The sequence below is a fragment of the Vulpes vulpes genome, chromosome 5, assembly GCF_048418805.1.
Source record: "Vulpes vulpes isolate BD-2025 chromosome 5, VulVul3, whole genome shotgun sequence".
Taxonomy (NCBI): Eukaryota; Metazoa; Chordata; class Mammalia; order Carnivora; family Canidae; genus Vulpes; species Vulpes vulpes.
The window spans coordinates 140,171,826-140,195,808 of NC_132784.1; the positions used below are offsets into that span (position 1 = coordinate 140,171,826).

The 23,983-nt window shown below is 53.0% G+C and overlaps 1 protein-coding gene across 1 annotated transcript in view; it reads right to left on the minus strand.

The window, feature by feature from the left end:
* LOC112925829 (ATP-binding cassette sub-family A member 13-like) overlaps positions 1 to 23,983 on the minus strand; it is a 140,689-nt gene that overhangs the window by 23,026 nt on the left and 93,680 nt on the right. The window contains exons 27-30 of the mRNA XM_072760177.1: positions 22,532 to 22,785; positions 17,299 to 17,491; positions 15,364 to 15,473; positions 1,579 to 1,729 (exon numbers count right to left, since the gene is read on the minus strand). Coding sequence (XP_072616278.1) covers positions 1,579 to 1,729; positions 15,364 to 15,473; positions 17,299 to 17,491; positions 22,532 to 22,785 — 708 coding nt within the window. The remainder of the gene's footprint in view (positions 1 to 1,578; positions 1,730 to 15,363; positions 15,474 to 17,298; positions 17,492 to 22,531; positions 22,786 to 23,983) is intronic.

Here is a 23,983-nt window from a genome sequence, read left to right on the forward strand (position 1 = left end):
GTGCCGGAGGGGTGCGAGGGGCGGTCAGGATGGCAGGTGCAGGGGGTGCGGGAGGGGTGCGAGGGGCGGTCAGGATGGCAGGTGCAGGGGGTGCGGGGGGGGTGCCGGTGCGGTCAGGAGGGGCAGGTGCAGGGGGCGGGAGGGGTGCGAGGGGCGGTCAGGAGGGGCCTCCCGCAGGTGCAGGTGCAGGTGCATCCTCCTCTAGAACCACAGTGGACACCCCCGCGGCTGCCCAGGCCGCTGAAGGCAGGTGCCAGCCCGCAGGAGGGAACCCAGGTGGGGGCAGCTATGCCAGGAAGGCATCCCGGGGCGAGGAGGAACCCCAGTTCCCTGTGATCAGAGGGGCCGCGGTTCAGGTTCAGCCCTGAGGGGCTCCTGGTCCCGGGACGGGCTTGGGGACCCCGGGCGGAGGGGCCACAAGGTGACTGCACGTCGTCTCCACTCTCTAGGCCACCGAAGGGCCGTAGAAACAAGGCCGGGCCACCCGGGGCACCAGAAGCCCCGCGGAACCCAGCGAGCAGCCTGCACGTGCTCGGCACCTGGGTGCCATCTTCCCCCGGACGTGCGTGGGCACCGGTTTATAGGATTGGAAGGGAAACCCGGCCGCTACCTGCAGCTCAGCTCCCCGTGTGCAAGCCAGGGAACAAGCGTGGCCCGTGGGTCATGGGACGGCCGCTCAGAACAGCCGCTGTGCCCCGAGACCCGGGCGGCCTGTGTTGGTCATTTTCTAAGAGCCCCTCCTGGTCACCGAGCCGAGAAGCCGTGGGACCCACGTGGCCACTCTGGTTCCCAGATTTCTGAGGCTGAGGACGGGGCGGGACCCGGTCAGGGGAGCTAACTCGCCCGGGGTGGGGGGGGTGCCCCGACGGCTCAGGAGGCCAGGCCCCCGTCCGGCAGCGTTACCACAACCTCCGGGAGGGTTCCCCGACCCAGCCTGCGCCCAGAGGCCGGGGGGTGCCGGGCTGGCCCTGCAGCGGGACTCTGCGGGGCGCGGGGCACGGGGCGCTGAGGCCCTGCCGACCTCAAGCCTCCTTCATCCGGACGAGGCAGGGCTGATGGGGACAGACGGCCCTCGAACGCGGGCTCCGATCGGCGTCGGGCTCCCACAGCCGCCCGGCCGGGATGAGCGGACCCAGGGTAGTGGGGTGACGGCCGGCCCCGCAGCCCGAGGGCCCGACTTACAGAGGGAGCACCGGGAGGGAGCACCAGGACGCGCGGAGGCCGAGCGCGTCTGCATCCTCTGGGGCTCGGGCCGGGCGGCAGGGCAGGGACCACCCAGTCCCCGGGAGGGCCTCCTTCCAGCCCCCCACCCCGCGCCTCGGCCGCGGCCCTTACGGAGGGGGGGCATGATGTTTGCTCCCGAATAGAAGGGCCCTGAGGGGGGGAGGCGCACAGAGACCAGACGAGCCCGCGAACGTCAGCCTCCCCCAAGAGGCCGAGGCGCTCGGCTCGTGACCGAACCCAAGACACCCCAGTTCCCTGTGATCAGAGGGGCCGGGGTTCAGGTTCAGCCACGAGGGGCTCCTGGTCCGGGGGCCGCAAAGCGCGCTGCACCTGCAGGGGCCCAGGGCGCCTTACCTGGGGGATGCTCGGGCTGGGAACCCCGCGGAGGCGGCAGTAGTAGTCCAGGTGCTCCCAGCCGGTCAGCAGCTCGTCCAGGGCGTCCTGCTGCGGGCAGTAGCCGATGCGGAGCCCCGCCGCGCCCGCCGCGCCCAGGTCCAGCAGCTCTCTGCCAACACACACGACCGCGCCATCCAAACCCGGCTCCGCGGGCCCGGCCCCTCCCGCACCCGGCCCGGCCCGGCCCGGCCCGGCAGGAGCTCCGTGGCCCTGCGGGGAGCCGCTACCCGGCGTCTGGGCCGGCCGGACACCCACATGGGGCGCCTGGGTGGCGGCCCAGGCTCGGCCTCCAGTGGCACTCGGGGTCGCGGACACGGGCCCGAGCGCCCCCCCGGTCAGGCCTTTAAGAAGCCCACGCTCCTGGCGCCGTACGTAGCTCCCGCTGAGCATCCGAAAACGTCTCCTGAAACGAAGACTCACGGTCACAGCTCAGTGACCTCCACCCCTGAACCTGGGGCCGAGCCCATGTTGGCCCTGCTCCGCGGGGAACTGCCCTCCCCCCGTCCGCCCTGTGCACACACACGCTCACTCTCTTGCTCTCTGAGTAAATAAAATCTTAAAAAAAAAAAAAAAAAAAAAAAAAAAAAAAAAAAAAAAAACTCATGACTGTAAAGCCTGAAAGCATTCCACACAGGAAAAGGTCTATTTCCTAAATGAAAAAAAAAAGTCATTTTTGAGAAATCATTATTGCTACAGGTGCTACGATTGGGATCTCCCAAAAAGTGAAGCCGTTCCCTTCATTCAATGACTATTAATATTTTTAATTAAAGTGGCATAAGCGCTTGGGAACAAGGAAATGACACAAGAAAACCCGGCTTTGGGTAATTTTTCGTTGCAAACCTTGATTCGTTTTCTCTGCTTCTTGCGAACCTCACGCCCTCCAACTCCTTCCTCTCTATTTCCTGTAGCAAACAGCTGCTTCCAGCCTGACTTTTGCTGATCTGTGGAATTTTTTTTTCGTTCTGCTTTTTTTTTGCTTTTTTTTTTCTTTTTCTTTTCTTTTTTTTTTTTTAGTTCGGCCACATTCCGGAATTTTCTCCATTGGTGGATTTTAAGAGACTTTAAAAGACACGTATCAGTGGGAGGCTTTCTCGGCAACTTTACCCTGAATATCAGAATTTTGTGAATTAATAACATACAGTTGACGCTGGGCAACACGGGGTGTTAGGGACGCTGACCCCGAGCCGCAGAAACTCCACGTGTCATCGTGGGGCCCCAAAGCTGAAGCGCCGACGGCCGCGTATCGACAGGAAGCCTCGGATCCACGCGTGCTCTGCGTGCTGCGCGGAGTTTATCCCGCGTCCTTAAACTAGAGAAAATAAGAGGCTCCGAAGAAAATCCTAAGGAAGACAAGACACCCGCAGTCCTGGAAACTGAGGAGCAAGAATCCGTGTGCGCGGCCGCGGCAGGCCTGGAGCGTCGGGCTCCGTTTTGAACCTCGGCCTCTGGAGCAACGTCACTCGGCGAGTTTTGCTTTCTCTCGTTTTTCCTACTCTGCTATTTTCCACAGCGGTAAAATGCACACGACACAGAAGGAATCGTTTGGGTGAGACCCGGCGGCTCTGAGGACACGCCGGGCGCTGCGCCGTCACTGCCACCCAAGCCGCCCCAAGGCCCCGCACCCAGAAACCGGTCACGGGCCCAGGCCCGCCCCCGTGGACTTGCCCTCCCCGGGCGCCCGCAGATCCAGGGGACGACGGCAGCGGCTCGGTGTCTGGGCTCGCCGTCGAGGTCCACGCCCGTTTCCACTTCCGTCCCCCGCCGGCCATGTGCACAGTCACGTTTGGGGACCCCCACTGGCGTTTCGGAGCCGGCAAAACAAGGCCGCGTGTCCCCACGGCCCCCGAGAGAGCGGAACGGCCGGTGCCGACCACTGTGCCGCGCGCTCGGCGTCTCCCGCGGTTTCCTCTTTTTTGCATTCTGCGGCCTGAGGCAGAGAGAGGGAGCCGCGGAGGAGAGGCAGAGGGGCGGTGGGCTCGCGTTAATAGGGACCCAGCTGCAGCGCAGCGCCCGGATTGCAGGAACCCCAGCTGGGCTCCCCTGCAGCGGCTCCCCGGGACCATCCGGCTCGGCCGAGCATCCGCGTGGGGACCGTCACTCAAGCCCTCACCGCCCATCAGGGCTCACCGGTGACACGTACGTCAAGGTCTTCGCATCGCGTGTCAACAGCATCAGGGAGAACCTGGCCTCGCCCCGGGACCCTTCTATCCCCGTCTGGGGGCACCTGGGTTGAGCGTTGCCTTCAGCTCAGGTCATGATCCTGGGGTCGTGGGATCGAGGCCCACGTCAGGCTCCCTGCTCCGCGGGCCTCTGCTTCTCCCTCTGCTCCCCCCACCCCGTGTGGGGTCTGTCCGTCTCTCTCTCTCAAATAATACATAAAATCTCTTAAAAAATCCTATAAATGTCCATCCGATCCAGTTGGCCAATGGCTGCTTGGTTCAGTGACACCTGCCCGCCCGCCCCCCGGGGGATGTGTCCGCTCCTGGAAGGGGAGCGCCGGCGTCTCCCACTGCAGCCCTGGAGGCGCCTTCTCCCCTTCGGCTCCACCGGCTCTCCCCAGGGATCCCGCACCCCGCGCTGGGCTTCACACTTTAGGGGCTGCTACATCCTTGGGCAGAACTGGCTCCTCTCTCCCTATGCAATGTCCCACTTCATTCCTAACGATTTTATTCTTTTTGCCCCAAAGTCTGCTCTGTCTCAATTATCGTGGCTACTCGAGCTTTCTTTTGATGAATGTCAGCACCATGTATCTTTCTTTTCGCCGTTACACTTGATCTATCCGGGTCTTTACATTTAAAGTGGGATCTGGGGCACCTGGTGGCGAAGCGCGCTGGGCATCCACCTCGTGCTCTCAGCTGCAGGCTTGATCTCAGGGTGCTGGGTTCAAACCCCACATTGGGCTCCAAGCTGGGTGTGGAGCCTACTTAAAAATAAATAAATAAAATTTATTTTTAATAAGTGGGATTCTTTCAAAAAACACAGAGCTGGGGCAGCTCTGGTGGCTCAGCCGTTTAGTGCCACCTTCGGCCCAGGGCGTGACCCCAGGTCCCGGGATTGAGTCCCGCGTTGGTCTCCGTGCATGGAGCCTGCTTCTCCCTCTGCCTGTGTCTCTGCCTCTCTCTCTCTCTCTCTCTCTCTCTCTCTCTCTTTCTGTCTCTGTCTCTCATGAATAAATACATACATAAAATCTTAAAAACACACACACACACACACAGAGCTGGATCCTGTTTCTTTATCCACTCTGGGAGTTTCTGCCTTTCAATTGGTGATGTTTCACCAGTTATATTTACACCATTTCATTTAAACTGATTCTTGATACACCTGGATTATATCTGCTGTATTTGTAATGATTTTCTATTTGTTGCCCTTGTTTCTCTCTCTTTTTCTGCCTTGTCTGGTTTTAGTTGAGCATTTTATACGATTTCATTTTCCCTCCATTCTTAGAATATCTTTGTACTTCTTTTTAAATTTTTTTGTTGTTAGGGTGCCTGGGTGGCTCAGTCGGTTGAACTTCCGACTCTTGATTCTGGCTCAGGTCGTGATGTCAGGGTCATGGGATCGAGCTTCCTGTCAGGCTCTACACGCAGCAGGGTCTTCCTGAGCTTCTCTCTCCCTCTCCCACTGCTCCTCCCCCCGATCCCCGTCTTTCACTCAAATAAATAAAATCTTTACATTTCTTTGTTTGTTGTTCTAGAGGTCACAACATACATTTACGACTGTTCCAAGTCCACTTTTGAATAACAATAAACTGGAAGTATCTTAATAACAGAATATTCTCAATTTCTCCACCACCATTTATGTCCCTTAGCCATCAGTCACAGCAGCTGGATACGGTGCTGCCATTATCATTGAGCACTGGGTGTTATATGTTGGCAAATCGAGCTCCAATAAAAAAAATTTTTAAAAAAACTCTTATAAGATTGATGAAAAATAATAAGTAAAAATTAAAAATATAATAATGTTTTATCTTCAATGATTCCTTCTCTAACGTATTGGTTGGATGCAGAAAAATTGAAACTGTCACACACTTATGTTCAAGGTATCAAATAGTATAGATACCATGAAACACGGTATGGCATTTATATAAGAAAAGTAAATAAAAATAGAGCTGCCATAGGATTCGGTGATTCTACTTCTGGGTATACACTCAAAAGAACGGGAAGTAATAATGCAAACACACTCATACAGCAAATCACAGCAGCATTGTTCACAGGAGCTGAAAGGTGAATAGCCCAAGTGTCCACTGATGGATTGATAAACAAAACATGGCACACACGTATATACACACAGAATAGTATTCATCCTTAGGAAAAAAAAACTCTCATACAGATGGCAAGGGAAACGAAGGCAAAACCATACTATTGAGACTACACTAAAATAAAAAGGTTTTGCACAGCAAAGGAAATGATAAAGCAAAAAGCAGCCTAGTGAATAGAAGAAGGTACTTGCAAATAACATAACTGATAGAGGATTAGTATTCAAATACATAAAGAATTTCTATAACTCAATACCAAAAAAACCCCAAATAATCTAATTAAAAATTGGCAGAGGATGTGAATAGACATTTTTTCAAATGAGACATACAGATGGCAACAGACACATGAATAGACGCTCAATGTCACTCATCATCAGGGAAATGCAAAAGAAGCCACCAGGTGGTATCACCCCACACCTGTCAGACGGCTAAAATCAACCACAGGTGTTGGCAGGGAGGTGGAGGAAAGGGAACCCTCATCCACTAGTGGTTAATGGGAGTGCAAACTGGTACAGCCGCTGTGGGGAACAGGATGGAGGGTCCTCAAAAGGTTCAAAATAGGGCTACCCTACAACCCAGCAGCTGGACTACCAGGTATTTATCCAAAAGACACAAAGATACTGACCTGAAGAGGCACCTGCACCCCAGGGTTTATAGCAACACTATCAACAACAGCCAAACTATGGAGAGAGCCCAAGTGTCCCCCGAGAGATGAACGGACAAAGAGAAGGTAGTAGAAGCATATGCAGTGGACTGTTACTCGGGCTTCAAAAAAGAATGAGATCTTGACATTTGCAAGGATGTGGATGGAGCTAGAGGGTGTTATGCTGAGTGAAATGAGTCAGAGAAGGACAAATACCAGAGGGTTTCACTCAGATGTGGAATTTAAGACACAAAACAGGTGAGCAGAGGGAGAAAAAAGAGAGAGAAAAACCAGAAAACAGACTCTTAATGACAGATAACACACAGAGGGGTGAAGGAGGGAGGTGGGTGGGGGCCGGGCTAGATGGGTGGTGGGTAACAAGGAGGGCACTTGTGAGGAGCGCTGGGTGTTGTCTGTAAGTGATGAATCACTAAATTCTACTCCTGAAACTAATATCACACTGTATGTTAAAAAACTAGAATTTATTTATTTTTTAATTTATTTTTATTCTTTTAGTAACTAGAATTTAAATACAAACTTGAAACTACAAAAAATAATAAATTTTTAAAAATTTAAAAAAAAATTTAAAAACCACCAAAAGTACTAAAAGGCATCCTATGCAAAATGGTGAAAATTTTTGTAAATCATGTATCTAATAATATGCTTGTTCTGGAATCTAATAAATAATGCTTACGACTCAGTAATAAAGATGCACGTAACCCAACTTTTTTTAAATGGACAAAATATGTGAATATACATTTCTCCGAAGATGCACAAACAGCCAAAAGGCATAGAAAAAATATGGTTAGTACCGTTAAGTCATTAGAGAAATTCAGGGAAGCACCACCCCCTACCCTCTAGGACGGCTGCGATCCAACAGGGACGCGACACATATTTGTGAGGATGTGGAAATATGGTGACCTTACTGGCCTCCTGTTGGCGACATAAAATAGGGCGCGGTTTTAGCAAAACAGCTTGCAGGAGCGCCTGGGGGGCTCATCAGGGCTTCACCGACTCCGTCACTCTGGTGCCCACATATGATCCCATTGAAGGAAAGTTTACAAACGAGGCTAATCCATGATGACAAGTCACCACAGTCTCCTCTCGACGGGGAGAGATCACGAGGGGGGCTTCTGGGTCCCGGCAACGGTCTGCCTTAGGGATGCTAACGGGGATGGATGAGCAGAAGAAAAATATTCATCAAGCCTTATAGTCACGATTTTAGCTGTTCTACATCCCAATTTAAAGTTCACATTTTAAAAAGGGTTTATCCACACTTGCTGATTTATAAAACTCCCTGCGCCAGTTTTAGCATTTCAGAATGTTTATCTGGGTTCTGCTGAGACGAGCTTTCCTGGTCTCCTAGCAGCTCTGCCCAAGTCGACTAGCTCTGTGGCAATTTAAATGTACAAAACTTATATTTATTCATTTTTAAAGATTTGAGAGAGAGAGAATATGAGTGGGGAGGGGGCAGAGGCAGAGGGAGGAGCAGACTCCTCACTGCGGAGGGAACCCGGCGATGTAGGGCTGGATCCCAGGACCCCGGGATCACGACCTGAGCCACAGGCAGGTGCTTAACCCACGGAGCCCCCCAGGTGCCCCAAACTTATATTTAAACAGCACAAGCCATTTAAAGACATGGGGGATCTATTTAAATGATCGTTCTCATGGCTCAGTGGCCCAGGCCCCTCCTGCCTCTGCAATGCTTGCACCATGCGTGTCCCCTCCCAGGTGGGATCCCTGGGCTTCAGAGGAGGTCACTAACGGCAGCCGGGGAGGGCTCTAGCCACGGAAAGAGGATGCTTGTCCATCTGTCTTCGGGACTACTCACCACCCAGGTTACGAATGGCCTCCTCCTTCTAGCGACGCGGGAGCCACATTTTTAAATCACGGACAAGATTTCACACTGGAGTGGGACGAAGAGCCTCTTCTGCGGGTCGTGCACGTAAAACGCTTGCACGCGCTCGGAGTTAGACGGAAACCACCTCGCCTGATCCTGCACGTCAGGGATCCCTCGGTTCTGCGCCGTTGACCACGCACGGACGTCCGGCGCGGCGGGTGGCGGGGTCCACGGTCTGCGGAAAGGAGCCGGGGCCGCCGAGCCGGAGTGGGGCCAGGCCTTCAAAGAGCTTTAAGGACCTGTTGAGTCGAAGCATCCCGTGGCCTCTGTAGCTCCGCTTTGTTAGCTCAAAGACCTGCTGCTCTGGGAGTAGCTAAATGCTTATCGAAACGTAGGAGAAGAGAATTCTCTGGAGAGATCAACGGATACCTCGGAGTTGAGGTCACAGGACCCATTTCAATGGCGCTGTCACGAGGGAGCCGGAGACTGGACGTAGGCTGAGCCCCGGAGGTCAGCCTGGCAAAGGTCATGTGATAATGAGGCTCTGGGGTGAGGTGAGTTCGCCCTCCCCGACCTGGTGGGAGGCCAGCCCGGGACGATGGATCTCAAGCAGGGGTGATGCCAACGGGGCGCCGCCTGCCCCAGGCCCCAGGCCCCGGGCCCCGGGCCGCCCACCTCCCAGTCCACACACGGCTGCACCGCCCGCACGCTGATGCCTCGGCGCCTCTTGCAAAGGCAAGACGTTTTCCCGCTGAGGATTTGACACAAAAACAAACTTCGAATGGCTTTTATGGTGACGCGTGCTGACCAGCTTTCCCCCCCATCTCTTCGTTTGATGATGCAACACAGCAAGGAATTCTGAAGACTAAACAAAACGCGTGGCGCCTTCTGAGAGGCCGCGGCCAAGCCAACGCTTCAATACTGAGAGTTGGCCTGGTTCCGCTGCTCGCCCACCCTGACTCCCCTCCTGCCACCAGCAGGCCGCAAGCGGCCGAGGCAGAAGGAGCCAACGCAGACCCCTTCCGTGGCCCTGGCGGATTCGCTTCCAAGGCAGGTTTTTAAACCCGTTTGCCTTCAAACTGCTCCATGTTTTCCTGCCACCGTCCACACGTCACCGCAGGGTTGACCTGCTAACGCACCCCACGGCCTCTGCCCAGGTCACAACGGGTCAGTCCCTGAGTAACTGGATGTCCGTGAACTGCTCCCATCGGGTCAGGAGGGCCCCCGCGCCCGAGAGCAAAGCCAGAACTGGATGTGCACCCTCCACAGTGGCCGCACGTGGGTGTGGAAACGACGTCGTGCCGCCACGTTGCGTGTTTCTTAAACGTGGGTCAATAGGCTCTTTCCTCCTCTTCTGAGGGCTAGACTGAGTTCATTCTCCGGGTTTAACCCTATGCACACTGAATTTTACCATCTACGCTCTTATAAATGACACGTGAAATACAAGTGCAGGTATCAGCATGTTTAGAAACATTCTTGGGAGAAACCAAGTCTTCAAATCAACGTAAGAGGTCAATACTGACCGGTACATGGGTTAGGGTGGTCATCCACGTACGTGACCACCTCTCAGCAGTCCTTACATCCGCCCGTCACAGCCGTAACTGAGCGAGGCTGGTCATCAGCCCCACCGAATCCGGCCTTTTCCTTTTCTTTCCATCCCCAAATGTTAAAGAGAAGGTGGAAGGGAACACATGCTGGGAATCTGGGGACTCGGTCACCGCTAACTTCACACTATGTGACTCAGGCGAGTCCTTCGCCTGCCCGGCCTCGGGCTCTTCACCCGTGAGAGGAAGAGGGTGAGTCACTCATTGAGGAGCTACTGTGTACGTCTTCACAGAGCTCGTGATCCAACAGACCTACCGATGGGAAGTGAAACACAATGTGACAGGATATTTTAACGGCGATGTGGTCAAGCGTCACGTGGGATGGAGTGAGAATAACTCTATCTTCCCAATGGGTGGCCGTAGACCTGTCCGCACTGGACACGGCTGGACAGCTGGAGCTCCCCAGGTGAAAGGAGCACACGGGAGCATAGAAATGGGGCCGGAGGAGGAAGAAAGAGTATCACGGGCATCGGAGGTCCTACGCGATGCTGGGGAGGGCTTGGGTGCCGTGCAGGGAAGGCACCTGCAGTCAACGGGTGCCCAAGGGGGCCTCGTACGGAGAGCTGAGCAGCTTAGACAACATAGGAACCCTGATGTTCACCAGAAGCTCCTGAACCTTCACACAGCTCAACAGATAACCTCTATGTTTGAGGTTGCTTCTGACAACCTTTGGACAAAGGAAATCGCGTGCGTCAAGCTGGTGTTCCTATCACCCCGGCCCCCAGCGGCCCATTTTATTAATTAAAGAAAATAGGGCTCCGTGTTGGAACAACCTCCGGAGAAAAGGATTCTAAATTTACGAAGACCTCGACCTAGCTTTTGTGTTTAAATGTCCAGGAAAGGAGAGCAATTGCCTCCAATATTCGTCTTCAGCAAACATTATCCTTTAATTAACAAAACGCTTAGGGACGTACATCTGCCGGGGGATTTTCAGTTTTTCTAATATCACTTTGTAATGAAACAAATGGATAATGCAGGATGGCTTAATCCCCCTGGTCCGTCAGTACAGGAGCCGATGTGTACTGGTGGGGGATAAAGCCCCAGAAGAAATGATGAATTAAGCGCCACACACTGTGGGAGAGGTCAGCAGTTCTTGACATAATGAGTGAATTTTCCATTAAAAAAGGAAATGACAGGGGCAGCTGGGCTCAGTTGGTTACGCATCCCACTCCAGATTTCAACTCGGGTCATGATCTCAGGGTCGTAAGACCAAGCCCTGCGTGGGGCTCTCTGCTGAGCTGAGCATGGAGCCTGCTTGGGCTTCTCTCTCCCCTCTCCCTCTGCCCCTGACCCTGCTCATGGTCTCTCTCTCAAAAATGAATGAATGAATGAATGAATGAATGAGATTCTCAGCCCTAACGGCGACCTGCAGAGGCCTTCCACGGGCCCTGCTCTCTGCCACGGCTGAGCCCGGCCACGCGGCCCACACCAGTCTGTTCTACAGGACAAGACTGTTGGATCCAGGAGACACTGAGCTCCAAGAAAAGACAGCTCAAGTAAGAACATAATTGGGGGGCTCAATCGGTATCGGGTAAGCATCTGACTGTCTGTCAGCTCAGGTCATGATCTCAAGGTCCTGATCTCATGATCAAGTCCTAGGTCTGGCTCCATGCTCAGCACCGAGTCTGCTTGCAATTCTCTCTCCCTCTGCCCCTCCTCCCCCATGCTCGCATGCTCTCTCTCTCAAATTAATTTTTTTTTAAAGAGGTAAGTTTTTTTTTTTGTTTTTTATTTTTTTGGTTTTTTTTTTGTTTTTTTAGGAAGCAATATGATTGCATGAGAGAAAAATGGCTCAGTAGTTGTGGACTTAGAAATCCAGTGGAATACAGGTGGGCATGAGCATGGGATCTGTGCAGCAGGCCTGGAAAACACTCCTGCTGTGATGTAAAAATTGGAGACTAATAGGATGGCAATGATGTGTGTGGGGTGTGTGTGCACCTACAGGACGGACAGGTAAGTCTTGGATGATGGGGACGTGATAAGCACACACATGCAGGATAAACGGGCAGATATAGACTATTTATAGATGACAAAAACATAACACACACACAATAGACACATACGTACATACAACAGAATTTTTTTTCAAAGCTGGGACAAGAATAAAAACCACTTTCATGCAAGACTGTAGAGGATTTCCCTTCACTGTTTTCCTAATCGGTATTAGTATTTTACATCGCCGTTTAATTTAAAATGGGAGAGAAACAAATTTCCAAGTGATTCCTAGTTGGTGAGGTTATGACTTAATCTGTGATCCACGTTAGTGTAAAGGATTTATAAGCAATAAATTAGCCTCGGTCTTCTTCGTAATATTGGTATCACGGTGCTTAAACGAAGCCGGGTGATCTGTATGTAGGTTCCTACGTGTAATACTCAGAATCTCAGCAACGTGGGGATATTAGAGGGTCTAAGAGTTACTGTTCACCCGCATCTCTGATGTGTGATCGCTTAAGACGGGAGGAAGCTGGGGGACCGGGAGGCAGAAGAAAGATCTGTCCTACCATCATGCATTGACGTGGAACAGACTCCAAAAATACTGGTCTAACATGTGAAAAGAAAGCCTGCGTCTTTTTTTTTAAGATTTTATTTACTTGAGAGAGAGTGAGAGAGAGAGAGAGAGAAGAGAGAGAAGAGGGAGCGTGTGCACACACGCACAGGCAGAGGGAGGAGGAAAGTCAGAAGCTCTTGACGTCTAGCTCCTCAGTCCACCTGTCAACACCTTCCTGGCCCCAATAGGCAGCTTTTAACTTCCTGTTCAGAAACTTCACAACTTCACGTTTTTCTAACTGGGTGATAACGTCACCAAATTTCCCCCAGGCCATGACTTACTATTTCTCCTAGAAAACCACGATGCTTCTCGAGCATCACAGTTGAGAAGATACTCGTACCTGGACGTCTTGTAGTGAGACTGTGGAGTTAAATCTCAGACAAGCTCTTAAGGAAAGATGAGAGAAAAAGACCATAAAGGAGCAAAATTAGGTTTGTGTCTGTTCAAATTAGTAGCTACTAACCACTTGTGGTTTTTAAGCTTCATAAAGTATTTTTTTTTATTGATCTGAGAGAGAGAGAGAGAGAGAGGGTGGGGAGGGGCAGAGGGATCTCCAGCACATTCCCCGCTGAGCCTGGGAGTTGGGGCCCCACCTCACTACCCCGAGATCACGACCTGAGCATGACCTGAGCTGAAATCAAGAGGCAGACACTCAACCGACTGTGACCCCCAGGTGCCCCTAAGCTTCAGTTTCAATGTATTCAGTTACGGGGGTGCCTGGGCGGCTCATCCAGTTGAGTGAGTGCCTTGGGCTCAAGTCATGACCCTTGCGCCCTGTCGGTCTCGGTTGGGGCTCCCTGCTCATCGGGGAGCCTGCTTCTCCCTCTCTCGGCCCCTCCTCTCTGCTTGTGATCTTTCTCTAAGATAAATAAAACCTTTAAAAAAAAATAAAAAACCCTCCACAGGTCAAGAACTGGCAAGAGAGGTGAACTGAGAGGATGCACACAGATAGGGCCTGAGGCCTTGCGGTCTCCTGACCAGGTGAACCCTCCTCTGTGGATGATCACCGCTCGACAGGACCAGCACACAGCGGACACGGCCCTTACAAGGCTGCTGGCCACACACTGAGTGCAAAAGGCTCACAGGCCCAGGCTAATGCACACACACTGGAGCCCTACAGGGACCGTCTCTCCCTCGCACCCAGGACCCAGGAGGGGTGATGGGCCTTGTAGGTGGCGTAACATCCCTCCAGACACTTCCAAAGTCTACTCTGCTTCCAGGCAGACCCAGGCCGGCCCCGCTTGGCTCCGAGGCAGCTCCTTAGCCCTCCTACTCCTCCAGTGAGTCACTGGCCTGAATTCCAACACTACGTGATCTGGTAACTCAGATTCAAATCCTCTGCTACTTTCCAGAAGCCTGACTCCCAGCACACCACAGAATGCCCTGCACCCCAAATTCCTGATCGGTGCAATCAGGATGAGGTCCTCTTCCCCAGGTGGTTCCAACCCCCGGATGAGACCAGAAACGCCAAGCCCCTAACATGGCCTGATGCTTGGTAAATACCAGAGTCACAACAGTGTAACTATTGGGATTACAACTTATTCTAATTCTAACTGCAGGAGTTTGCAACCTCTAGCGTCTAAAAGCTGCAGAGGGTCAACCTACACATCTGCTGGTGCCGGTAGTGAGGCCATAGGGACGGGTGGGGACTGTGACGAACTAGGAAGTCTGCGTTCTGACCAACGGAGGTCCAATTCCAAAATGCACGCGCTGTACCGGCCAAATAAAAACGAAGTGACTGTTGGCCTGCGGTCTTCCAGTCAGTGACCACTGCCATTGTGCCAGGAGCTCAAGATAATTTAAATCTAATTACAAAGCTCCGTTACGAAGTATTTTCTGTACTTACGGACACACCTTCATAGACATTAATAAACAAAAGAAAAGAGCCCTGTTCCTGATCATAAAACCTCAAAAAAAGAGACAAAGGGGACCTGAAAATAATGAATGACTATCAACGTACCCTAACTGGGTAGCAGTAGGTTATGAGCTTCATGGGCAGGAAGATGTACACCAGCTAAATAGTTAAAATTCCATTGTGTTCTAATTACCCATTTAATTCCTTGACTAGCAATGTGCAATTAACATTACAAATAATCAAGGTTAAAAATATAATTAATGCAAGTGCGATTTAGTCATAATTAAACTAATTACACAGATACGTAGCATAATAAGGGATTGCAGGCCATTAAGGAGATGTAAATGTATTCTTTCCTTCAAGAACAGCTTTGAATTTCATTTTCCAATTAGTTTACGAATGATGGGACGGGATCATGGACAAGAGAGTCAGGCTTCCAGGGATGAGAAAAATAGACCATATATTTTTTGCTTTTGACATTCTGATCCTTCTATCCACAGGTACCGGTAAATAGGGAGGTTAGGGATGCGCACGCACGCACACGCCACCCAAGCAACAGACACGCACCTTCTTCCTTCCACAACTGCAGGGAAAAACCAGCAGCGTGAGCTCTCGAGGGCGCTTCGACCCCATACACGCGACCCCCTCTCAGAGTCTGCACCAGGACGCACGCGTACCTCACACTCTCCCTACTGGTCGGATCTCCTTCCTCCTATTTCCCGCTCACCTGGGTCGGCAGCCAGACACACCGGGCCCGCTGGGCGCCCGGAGAGAGCTCAGGCCTGGCCGCTGTCTGCCCACACGCCCTCCACCCGTTGCGGATGAGATAAGGGAGCTTATCCCATTGGCACCAGAGACCCCTCCCCGTCTGGCACCTGGCAGCTAACGGGAAGGTAAACGTGGAAGGAGGATGCAGCTCAGACTCCAGGCCACAGAGCTGAGGGGATGCGGGCGGCTCTAGGGCTCGCTCGGGATGCCCTGGCAGGCTCTGGATTTACCCTGCGGGGGTCCTGATGACGGCGTGTCCTGAGGTCGGAGGGCAGTCCCCGTTGAGCACCTTGAATGTGCTGCTCTTCCCGGCCCCATTGGGCCCCAGGAGCCCAAAGCACTGACAGGAGAGAAGAAGCGGGGGAAGGACATGTCAATCCCAGCAGACAGCACTGACTCTCCGAGCCGCCGGTTTCTGACACTCGCAGACTTTTAAAGTCACACGACAGTGCAAAGTGCTCTGGAAGCGATCGTGGTGCCTGCGCGGTGTGACCGTAGGGACACTCACCTCTGAGGGGTGAATCCGAGGAAGGAACCCTCCAGAGGGTGAGCAGGCAATGCCAACTACGGGGGATCCTGTGAGATCCCCCATCACATGGCGGGCGGTCCCCACAAGGCCCTAACTGTGTCCCTTTGTGGGAGATGACAGTCTTTGGAACTCACTCGTTGTTACCGTTATCTGCTTGACACCACTGCACAGTCTACAGTATGGTCTGGGGTGCCTGGAAGGCTCAGTTGGTGAAGCTTCCGAGTCTTGGTTTTGGCTCAGGACATGACCTCGGGGTGGTGGGATGGAGCCTTGTGCCAGGCCCCACGCCCAGCGAGGAGTCTGCTTGAGATTCTCTCTCTCCCTCCCCCTCTGCCCCTCCTGCGCGGAGCTCTCTGTCGCTCTCTCTCACAAATAACTAAATAAATACTTTATTTTTTTAATATCTATTTATTTATTTATGATAGACAGAGAGAGAGGCAGAGACACAGGCAGATGGAGAAGCAGGCTCCATGCCGGGAGCCCGACGTGGGATTCAATCCCAGGACTCCAGGATCACGCCCTGGGCCAAAGGCAGGCGCTAAACTGCTGCGCCACCCAGGGATCCCCCAAAACCAATACTTTAAAAAATGAACACATTAAGTAGACTCTAAAAATATTCTCTCCGCCCCCAACTTGGACTCTAGGCTGCTCCAGACAGCAGTTAAGACGACAACCGTTAGTTCTAAACACGGACACTCGGCATCAAGCCAACATTTGGAGTCTTTTGGCTCAACGTCGTCTTATGTTCCATGTGAAAAATGCCTTCTTGCTGTCTTTTCTAGATCTAGTCCTTATCTGTCAGTATGTCCTTAGCTCGAGATTCCACGGTAGAGATAGAACCACCGTGTGGTTCTGAAAATCTCCTTCCAAGACCTCTGTGTTCTGGTGGCGGAGCCTGGCTTCCTGTCCACTGACCTAAGCTGACCTCCTGGCTCCTCGAACCTTAGAAAAGTGCCTGTTCTGGCTTTCCTGGGGCTGGAAACTTACTCGGGACCTCTGCAGGACAGGTGCTCCCTGAACTGCCACCTGTTTAAAGGTAGTCATCTTCAGAACTGATTTCTTTTTATGCAATTAAGCACAAATCAGGAACAACTTGCATGGCTTCTATCAGTTCGATTAAACATTTCTACTAGAATTAATACCATATCCATGAAAAAAACTCTGAGCTATTGCTCTGGTGTGAGCGTTCTTTTCCCTTTCCCAAGGAGCATTTTACTAGATGGGCTTAACTGGCCATTTAAAGAGCACGGGAAGTCCAAGCAAGAGCTAGAAGAGGTTCCCTTAATTAACTGGATTGATAAAATATTTGCATTCAGTAAGATGCCATCCTGTAGCCCAAATGACGATTAAAATTCTTCAATGACATGAATTTTTTTTTTTTTAATTACGGAAGAGAAGAAATTCCATCAATCAATTAGCAAAGTTTTCCCTGGGGAAAGAGCCGATAGATGCTCTCTACTCAGATTCCGTGTCTAGGGATTTTTGCAGAAATTCCAGAAATTTGAAGGAGATCTCAGATACTTTGAGCATAAGATACCAAAATAGGTCAGATATTTTGAGCATGACACAAGCAGATGTGCAGCGAGAGATGCACGGGCTTGTAACAGGAAGGGTCCTTGGAACAGAGGGTCCTTACCTCTCCTCTTTGTACACCCAAACTAATATCGCGCACAGCGGTGGTTCTCCTGAAGAAGCTCCCATAGCTTTTGCTGAGGTTGCATAACACAAGGAGGTCTTCGCTGGTTTTTCCTTTCAACACTCTTATTTGCTCTTTTTCCACATCTATGTCCTTGGAAGGTGTGACTGTGCCCTCGATGGCAGAGCGACCCCTGGGGAGACGAGGTCAGAGTTACTTCACGTGGAAATGGAAGAGTCAAGAGGAAGGTCAGAAACCTGTGGAAACGGGAGATGTGGTCCTGCGCGTGGACTCTCAGCTCTGGTCCAGGCACCCCACTTCTGCATCGCGATTGAGAATCAACAGGGATCTGGGGCCCCTGGGTGGCTCAGGGGATGAAGTAGCCGACTCTTGGCCTCAGCTTAGGTCGTGATCTCAAGGTCGTGAGATCGAGCCCCACGTTGGGCTCAGCATAGAGCCTCCTTCAGATTCTCTCTTTCTCCCTCTCCCTCCAGCTCAGGTGCTCTCTCTCTCTCAAGGAAGTAAATAGAATCTTAAAAATAAATAAATAATGAGTAAGAGTCCGTAACGTGAAGGAAATGTCCATGTTCCTAAAAGGCAGTGAGGTGGGTAGATGTCCCACTAGGGCTACTCCCTTATTTTTTATTATTTTTTTTGGATTTTATTTATTTATTCATGAGAGACATGAGAGAGGCAGAGACACAGGCAGAGGGAGAAGCAGGCTCCATGCAGGGAGCCCGATGCAGGACTCGATCCCGGGACCCTGGGGTCATGCCCTGGGCTGAAGGCAGGCTCTCAACCGCTGAGCTCCCGGGTGTCACAAGCTACTCCTTTATTTTACGGACAATAAAGCCATGCCAGACTTTTGCACAAGGTGGGAAAAGGATGCATCACAAACATCTGCAAGGAGTCGTTCTGTTTAAGCACTTTTAGCAAACAGGCCACTTGAACAAAGTAGACTGCACATAAAAGAGCCTAAGCATCATAGTTGCATGGTACACACTGGATTGTGTAGGAGGATCGGACAGTAAGTACGCGCACAACACCGTGCAGGATGGATTTAGTGAGTTTTTGTCAGGTGGATACAAATTTAACCTTCAATTCAAATTAATCTGTTCTAAATCTGAGCTGCTCCCTTCTCGATCTTCCGTATGAAATTCAACCTGGCGCACTTTAAGTTCAAATTTCAATTTCCCCTGTAAACTGCGACACGCCAATATTTTAATCATTAAATGGGCACAGACACCCAGTTAAGGTTGTGCCGAAATCAATTTCCTGGTTTTCGCCAATGTGATGCTGTCATGTGACATCAACCAAACTGCCATGGGACCAGTGGGAGGAGCGGAGTCAAGGGCGCACAGGGACCCTAAGGATTCTGCAACGTCTCGCGAGCCTTGAACTATTGTAAAATAAAAAACATTTAAAATAAAATACCCGCGGCCAGCTCCCAGGGCCCTAGGTCCTTTCTCTGTATTATTTTTTTCTGCACCTGAAAATTACCATCGAACGAATGTAAAATCTACTCAACACACAACCTACAAGATGAGGGAATATGTGACACCAGTCACATAATGCTCAAAAGCATGAGACACAAATCACCAGAGACAATGAGATCAGTGGAGAATCACGGCATCGGGGCCGCGCGACCATCCCATCAGCTCGGGGTGCCCTGGAGAACCTGGATTCTGTGCTGGGAGGGAGGACCCCACAGCAGATTTGAAGCGTAGAACTCAGGCTGTGTGTGAGCTTGATGCGTTCCTTTAAGATTTACTTCTTTATTTTTAGACGGGGGAAGGGGCAGAGAGAGACTCTCAAGCCGACTCCGTGCCGAGCGCAGAGCCCACCGTGGGGCTCGATCCCAGGGCCCTGAGATCACGACCTGAGCTGAAACCAAGAGCCAGATGCTCAAACAACTGTGCCCTCCAGGCGCCCTTGACCTTAATGTATTTTAATTAATAAAACATAATGGTTGTTAATGTGCTAAGCCACCCAAGGAGGGGTCATGCGGAGTGGCTAATGGAACAGGGCCGAGGAGACGCGGACGGTGCTCCGTGCAGGAGAAGGGGATGCAGGTGTGTTCACGTTGTGAAGACGCATCCGATTCCACGCTCCTGTGTTTGCTGGTTTGCTGGTTCCTTCCCCCTTTGCCGGCTGCAGCGTGTCTCCGGACCCTCAGCTGGCCTGGCCTTTGTCGTCCTTTTCTGAGTGCAGGAGGAGAGAACAGGCCCTTCCCCAGGAGCCCCCAGCAGCGGCTCTGACCTCCTCCCCATGGGAAGCACCTGGGAGCCCCTCAGGCTCATCCCCAGAGCTTCTGGTCGCAGGGTTCTGAGGGGGCAGGGGCAGGAAAGTGCAGCTGTTCACACCTCCCGTCATTGCAGCGGTCACTTCGCGGGCACTCCCGACAACACAGTCCACCCAGCCACGCTCAGGAACGCGCCTCTGCTTCCACGTCCCGGAGGAAGGACGCGCGCGGGCACAGAGTCGGCACGGCCAGCAGGAGCAGAGAAAAGCCGTCCTGGGCCACCGGCCTGCGTGCAGCCCCCCACCAAGCCAGACCCAGGTCCAGCTCCAGACTGAGAGGGGACAAGGACGCCCCCAGCCCTCCTGCCGCTCGGCCAGGGCTCAGCTTCTCGTGGAGACTTGGATTCTGAGCAGAGCCCCACAGAGAGCAGCAGGGCTCAGCTCAGGGCCGGGGCTGGCTGGGGCGACAGCAAGGAGGGGCCCCTCACCCAGCACCCAGGCCCAGCGGCGGGGGCCAGTCACCAAAGCCTGTGGGGCGCGGGGGAGATGGGCACGTCCCTCCCGGGCACGAGGGGCAGGTCTCCTATTCACTCCGAGGATTCAGCTCCACCAGCCCATGAAGGACCGATGGTCGCGGGGAGTGCGGCACAGGTACACAGCACAGGACGACGCTGGGGCCCGCCTGGGGCATGGGTGACGCCAGCCTGCCAGAGACCCCGACTGAGCAGGTGACCAGAGGCAAATGCCCCCCAAGGGGGGAGGGGACGGTCTTGGAAGGCTTCATGGGCGTGACATGCCCACCTGAGGGCACCGGGCTAAGAACCCGGGACTTCCCCGTTTGGGCAGTGATTAGCGGGCCCGGGCGGATGTGGAGCTGAAAAACACTGCAGTGCAGTGAGACGCCCACCGCAGAAGCCCTCCGTGCGGCGGTGCCCGGGAATAGCATCTCGGTGGGAGCGTCGCCGCGCTGCCGCCTCCACGTGACGATTCAGCCCGGAGGGCAGCGGCCGTATTCCAAAATACGGTTTATCCTACGCTGTGCAAAGGAATCCAGGACGGGTTCCCTGTGGAAAACAAGTCTGATGCTCCCGGAGGAGGGGCCTCCTGGAATCCACCCGACGGGACGCTGCGGTCTAGGTTTTAAAACAGATTAGCCGCGTGAGGGCCAATCACGGAACGACGCTGGGTATCCGCAGCCGCCGGCTGATTGTGGCCGATCCAGGAGAGCTTTGGGATTCCGAGTCTTCAGCAGATTGGAAGGATTGACAAAGGAAGCATGTCAGGAAGCAACTGGCGGCAACAATTCCACAAAGGCATCACCACAAATGCTCATAGCGCGGCCCCCGTCCTCAACAGGCTCTCCAGGGACGCGGCCCTGGTTAGTCACTTCTCCACGAAGGATCCTCTTGTAGTTGAAGTTAGAGAGAAGCGTGCAGCGCTCGGGAAGAGGGTGCACGGACGCAGGCCACGCGGGCCACGGAGGGGCACGCACAGCTCTGAGGCCTACGTGCAAACGCACATTTCTTCCCCATGCGTCCACGGCGTGTTAGCCCACAATACCGTAGACGCTCCTGCAAGGCCGCCTGAAGTCCCGCTCAGAGTAGCAGGGACGTGTGTGTGCAGACGGGCCACAAACACAGGAACGGACACTCGAAGGAAATATAAACATATCATATACTACGCCCGGGTACGTCGTTAAACACGAGACGCACGTGTAAGTGTCATAGTATTAACACACAACACGTATTCCTCGTGCTCCTCGACGATCGTCACCTAACAGAGAAGATCACAGCATCCACAGCAAAGGGATTTGGCAAAGGGCAGGCGGTTGTCAGAGCTGACCTTCCATTCATCCCTGATTTTTAGGAGTTAATGCCATTGAGCCGTAAAAATAAAATATGTTAGGGGCGCCTGGGGAGCTCAGTCGGTTAAGGATTGGCCTTCGGGTCAGGGCACGATCCTGGGGGCCTGGGACTGAGCCCCCCATCAGGGCCCCCGGCTCGGCGGGGAGTCTGCGTCTCCCTCTCCCTCTGTGTGGGAGCGCGCTCTCTGTCTCAAACAAATAAATAGAATCTTTTTTAAGTAAGTAAATAAATAAATAGAAAGAAAGAAAGAGAAAAAAAGGAAAGAAAGGAAGAAAGGGAAGGGAAGGGAAGGGAGGGAGGGAGGGAGGGAGGAAGGAAGGAAGGAAGGAAGGAAGGAATGAAGGAGAAAGAAAGAAAGAAAGAAAGAAAGACAAAGAAAGGAAGAAAAAATAAAATAAAAAAGAAAGAAAGAGAAAAGAAGAAAGAAAAAGAAAGGAAGAGAAAGAGAGGAAGGAAGGAAGAAAGAAAAAGAAAGAAAGAAAAAGGAAGAAAAAATAAAATAGAAAGAAAGGAAGAAAGGAAAGGGAAGGTAAGGGAAAGGAAGGGAAGGAAGGAAGGAAGGAAGGAAGGCAAAGAAAGGAAGAAAAAATAAAATAAAAAAGAAAGAGGAAGAAAGGAAGAAAGAAAGAAAAAGGAAGAAAAAATAAAAAAAGAAAGAAAGAAGAAAGAAAGAAAAAGAGAAAGGAAGGAAGAAAGAAAAAGAAAGAAAGAAAAAGGAAGAAAAATAAAATGAAAGAAAGAAAGAAAGAAAAAAAGAAAGATAAAAAGAAGGAAAGAAAAAGGAAGGAAGAAAGGAAGAAAGAATAATAATTCATGGTCTCAACTGAAGTCACCAAGATGCTACAATCAAAGTAAGAGGGAAAGTCCCCAATTTCAAAGGGGAAAATTAAATAATTAGAACGATCCTGTCGCCGCTTGGCACTGCCACATCCGCCTTCCTAGCAGTGGTGACTCACATCGGTCCAAAAAGCAAAAAGGAAGGAAAGAAAGACGGAAAGAAAGAGCAGCATCAACCCGAAGCCTCCCCGGTCGGCAGCGCGGCCCAGCTGGGTGGACGCACTGGGCGTCGGGCGACCTGAGGATGGAGCCCCCCACCCCCACCCCCACCCCCAGGAGCCCACGCGCACCGTGGCCGCGGCAGCCGGCCCCACTGCAGCGAAGCCCTGAGCAGGAGCAGCGCGGTGCCTTGCGCCGCCAGCTGCACGAAGATCCAGCCCAGGAAGTCCATCCGGAAGGGGCTCACGTAGGCATCGACGCCGAAGCCGCGGGTCAGGTCGTGCCGGATCTGGTTGTAACACAGCTCGATCAGGCCCTGCCCCAGGCAGAACTGCGGCAGCACAGTGAACGCCCACTTGAGCACGTCGTAGATCTTCTGTAAATTCTGTGCAGGGACACGAACGGGGAAGAGGTCGAGCTCTCCGCGCCCCCCGCGCCCCCCGCGCCCCCCGCGTCCCTGCGGGGCCCGTGTCCCAGGCTCCCTGCCGGCGCCTTGGAGGGCGCACACGGCCACCGACCCAGACGGCGTTGCTCCGGGGCCTCAGGTCTGCCGGGTCCACCTGGCTGGGCCGGCGGACGTGCCCCGGGAGCCCTCACCCGCTCCCCCCTTCCGTGTCCCACTTTGGGAACGTGCAAGTCCACCCTGAGCCCGTCCACGGTCGTGCTGCGGAAGGAAGCACGGGACCTGCGGTTCGCGGGCTCCCGGACGGAGCGCGCTTCCCTCTCACGATGCTTCACGCCTAAAGCCTCGTCCACACCTGAGCAGGTGAGACGTCGGGGAAGACTTGCAAGTGATGCTGGAGTAAGTCAGGGCTTTGGGGGGCTCGTGGGATACATGGACGTATTTTTCCTGTGAGCAGAACGTGATCTGGGGGGGATTGACGGAGGGGACGTGCCCTGCAAATTCACAGGTGCCCCCTAAGCACCACGCCCTCGACCCCTCAGGGTGATGGTACTAGGAGGTGGGGCCTGAGGGAGAGGACCGGGTTGGCTCGGGTCAGTTTTCTTATTTTTTTTATTTTCGATGCCACTTTTAAATTAAATGTCTACTGAGCTTCAACATCTCCCCTAAAATTCACTCTTTTTTTTTTCCACCATCCCGTGTGCCGTGGGTGTCGGCTTCATCTCACCATGAGATTAGACCTGGGGCCGTGTCAGCCGTCGCCCGCTAGGCCCTTCTGTACAGGACCCTGTGCTCCCACCTCCAGGGACGTCACTGCACTTCACCCTCAATAAATGCACAGAGCAGCGCAGGTGCGCCCAGCAGGTGTGGTCCGAGGGGCACACGGGGGCTCAGACCTCACACCCCTGCCTGCAGCTCAGGTCACGGTCTCGGGGGCCTGGGATCGAGTCCTGCATCGGCCCCTCGCTCGGCGGGAGTCTGCTCCTCCCTCTGCCTCTGCTCCTCTCACCCTCCTTCTCTCTCTCTCGCGTGCGCACGTGCTCTCAAATAAACGTTTAAATAATTAAATAACAGAAAATCAAATAAACGCAGTCGTGAATAAGGTGACTTGGGAGCAGCAGAGCGCGCGATCGCGGGTGTGAAGTCTTACGCGAGGCCTCGTCTCCGCACGCACAGGGAA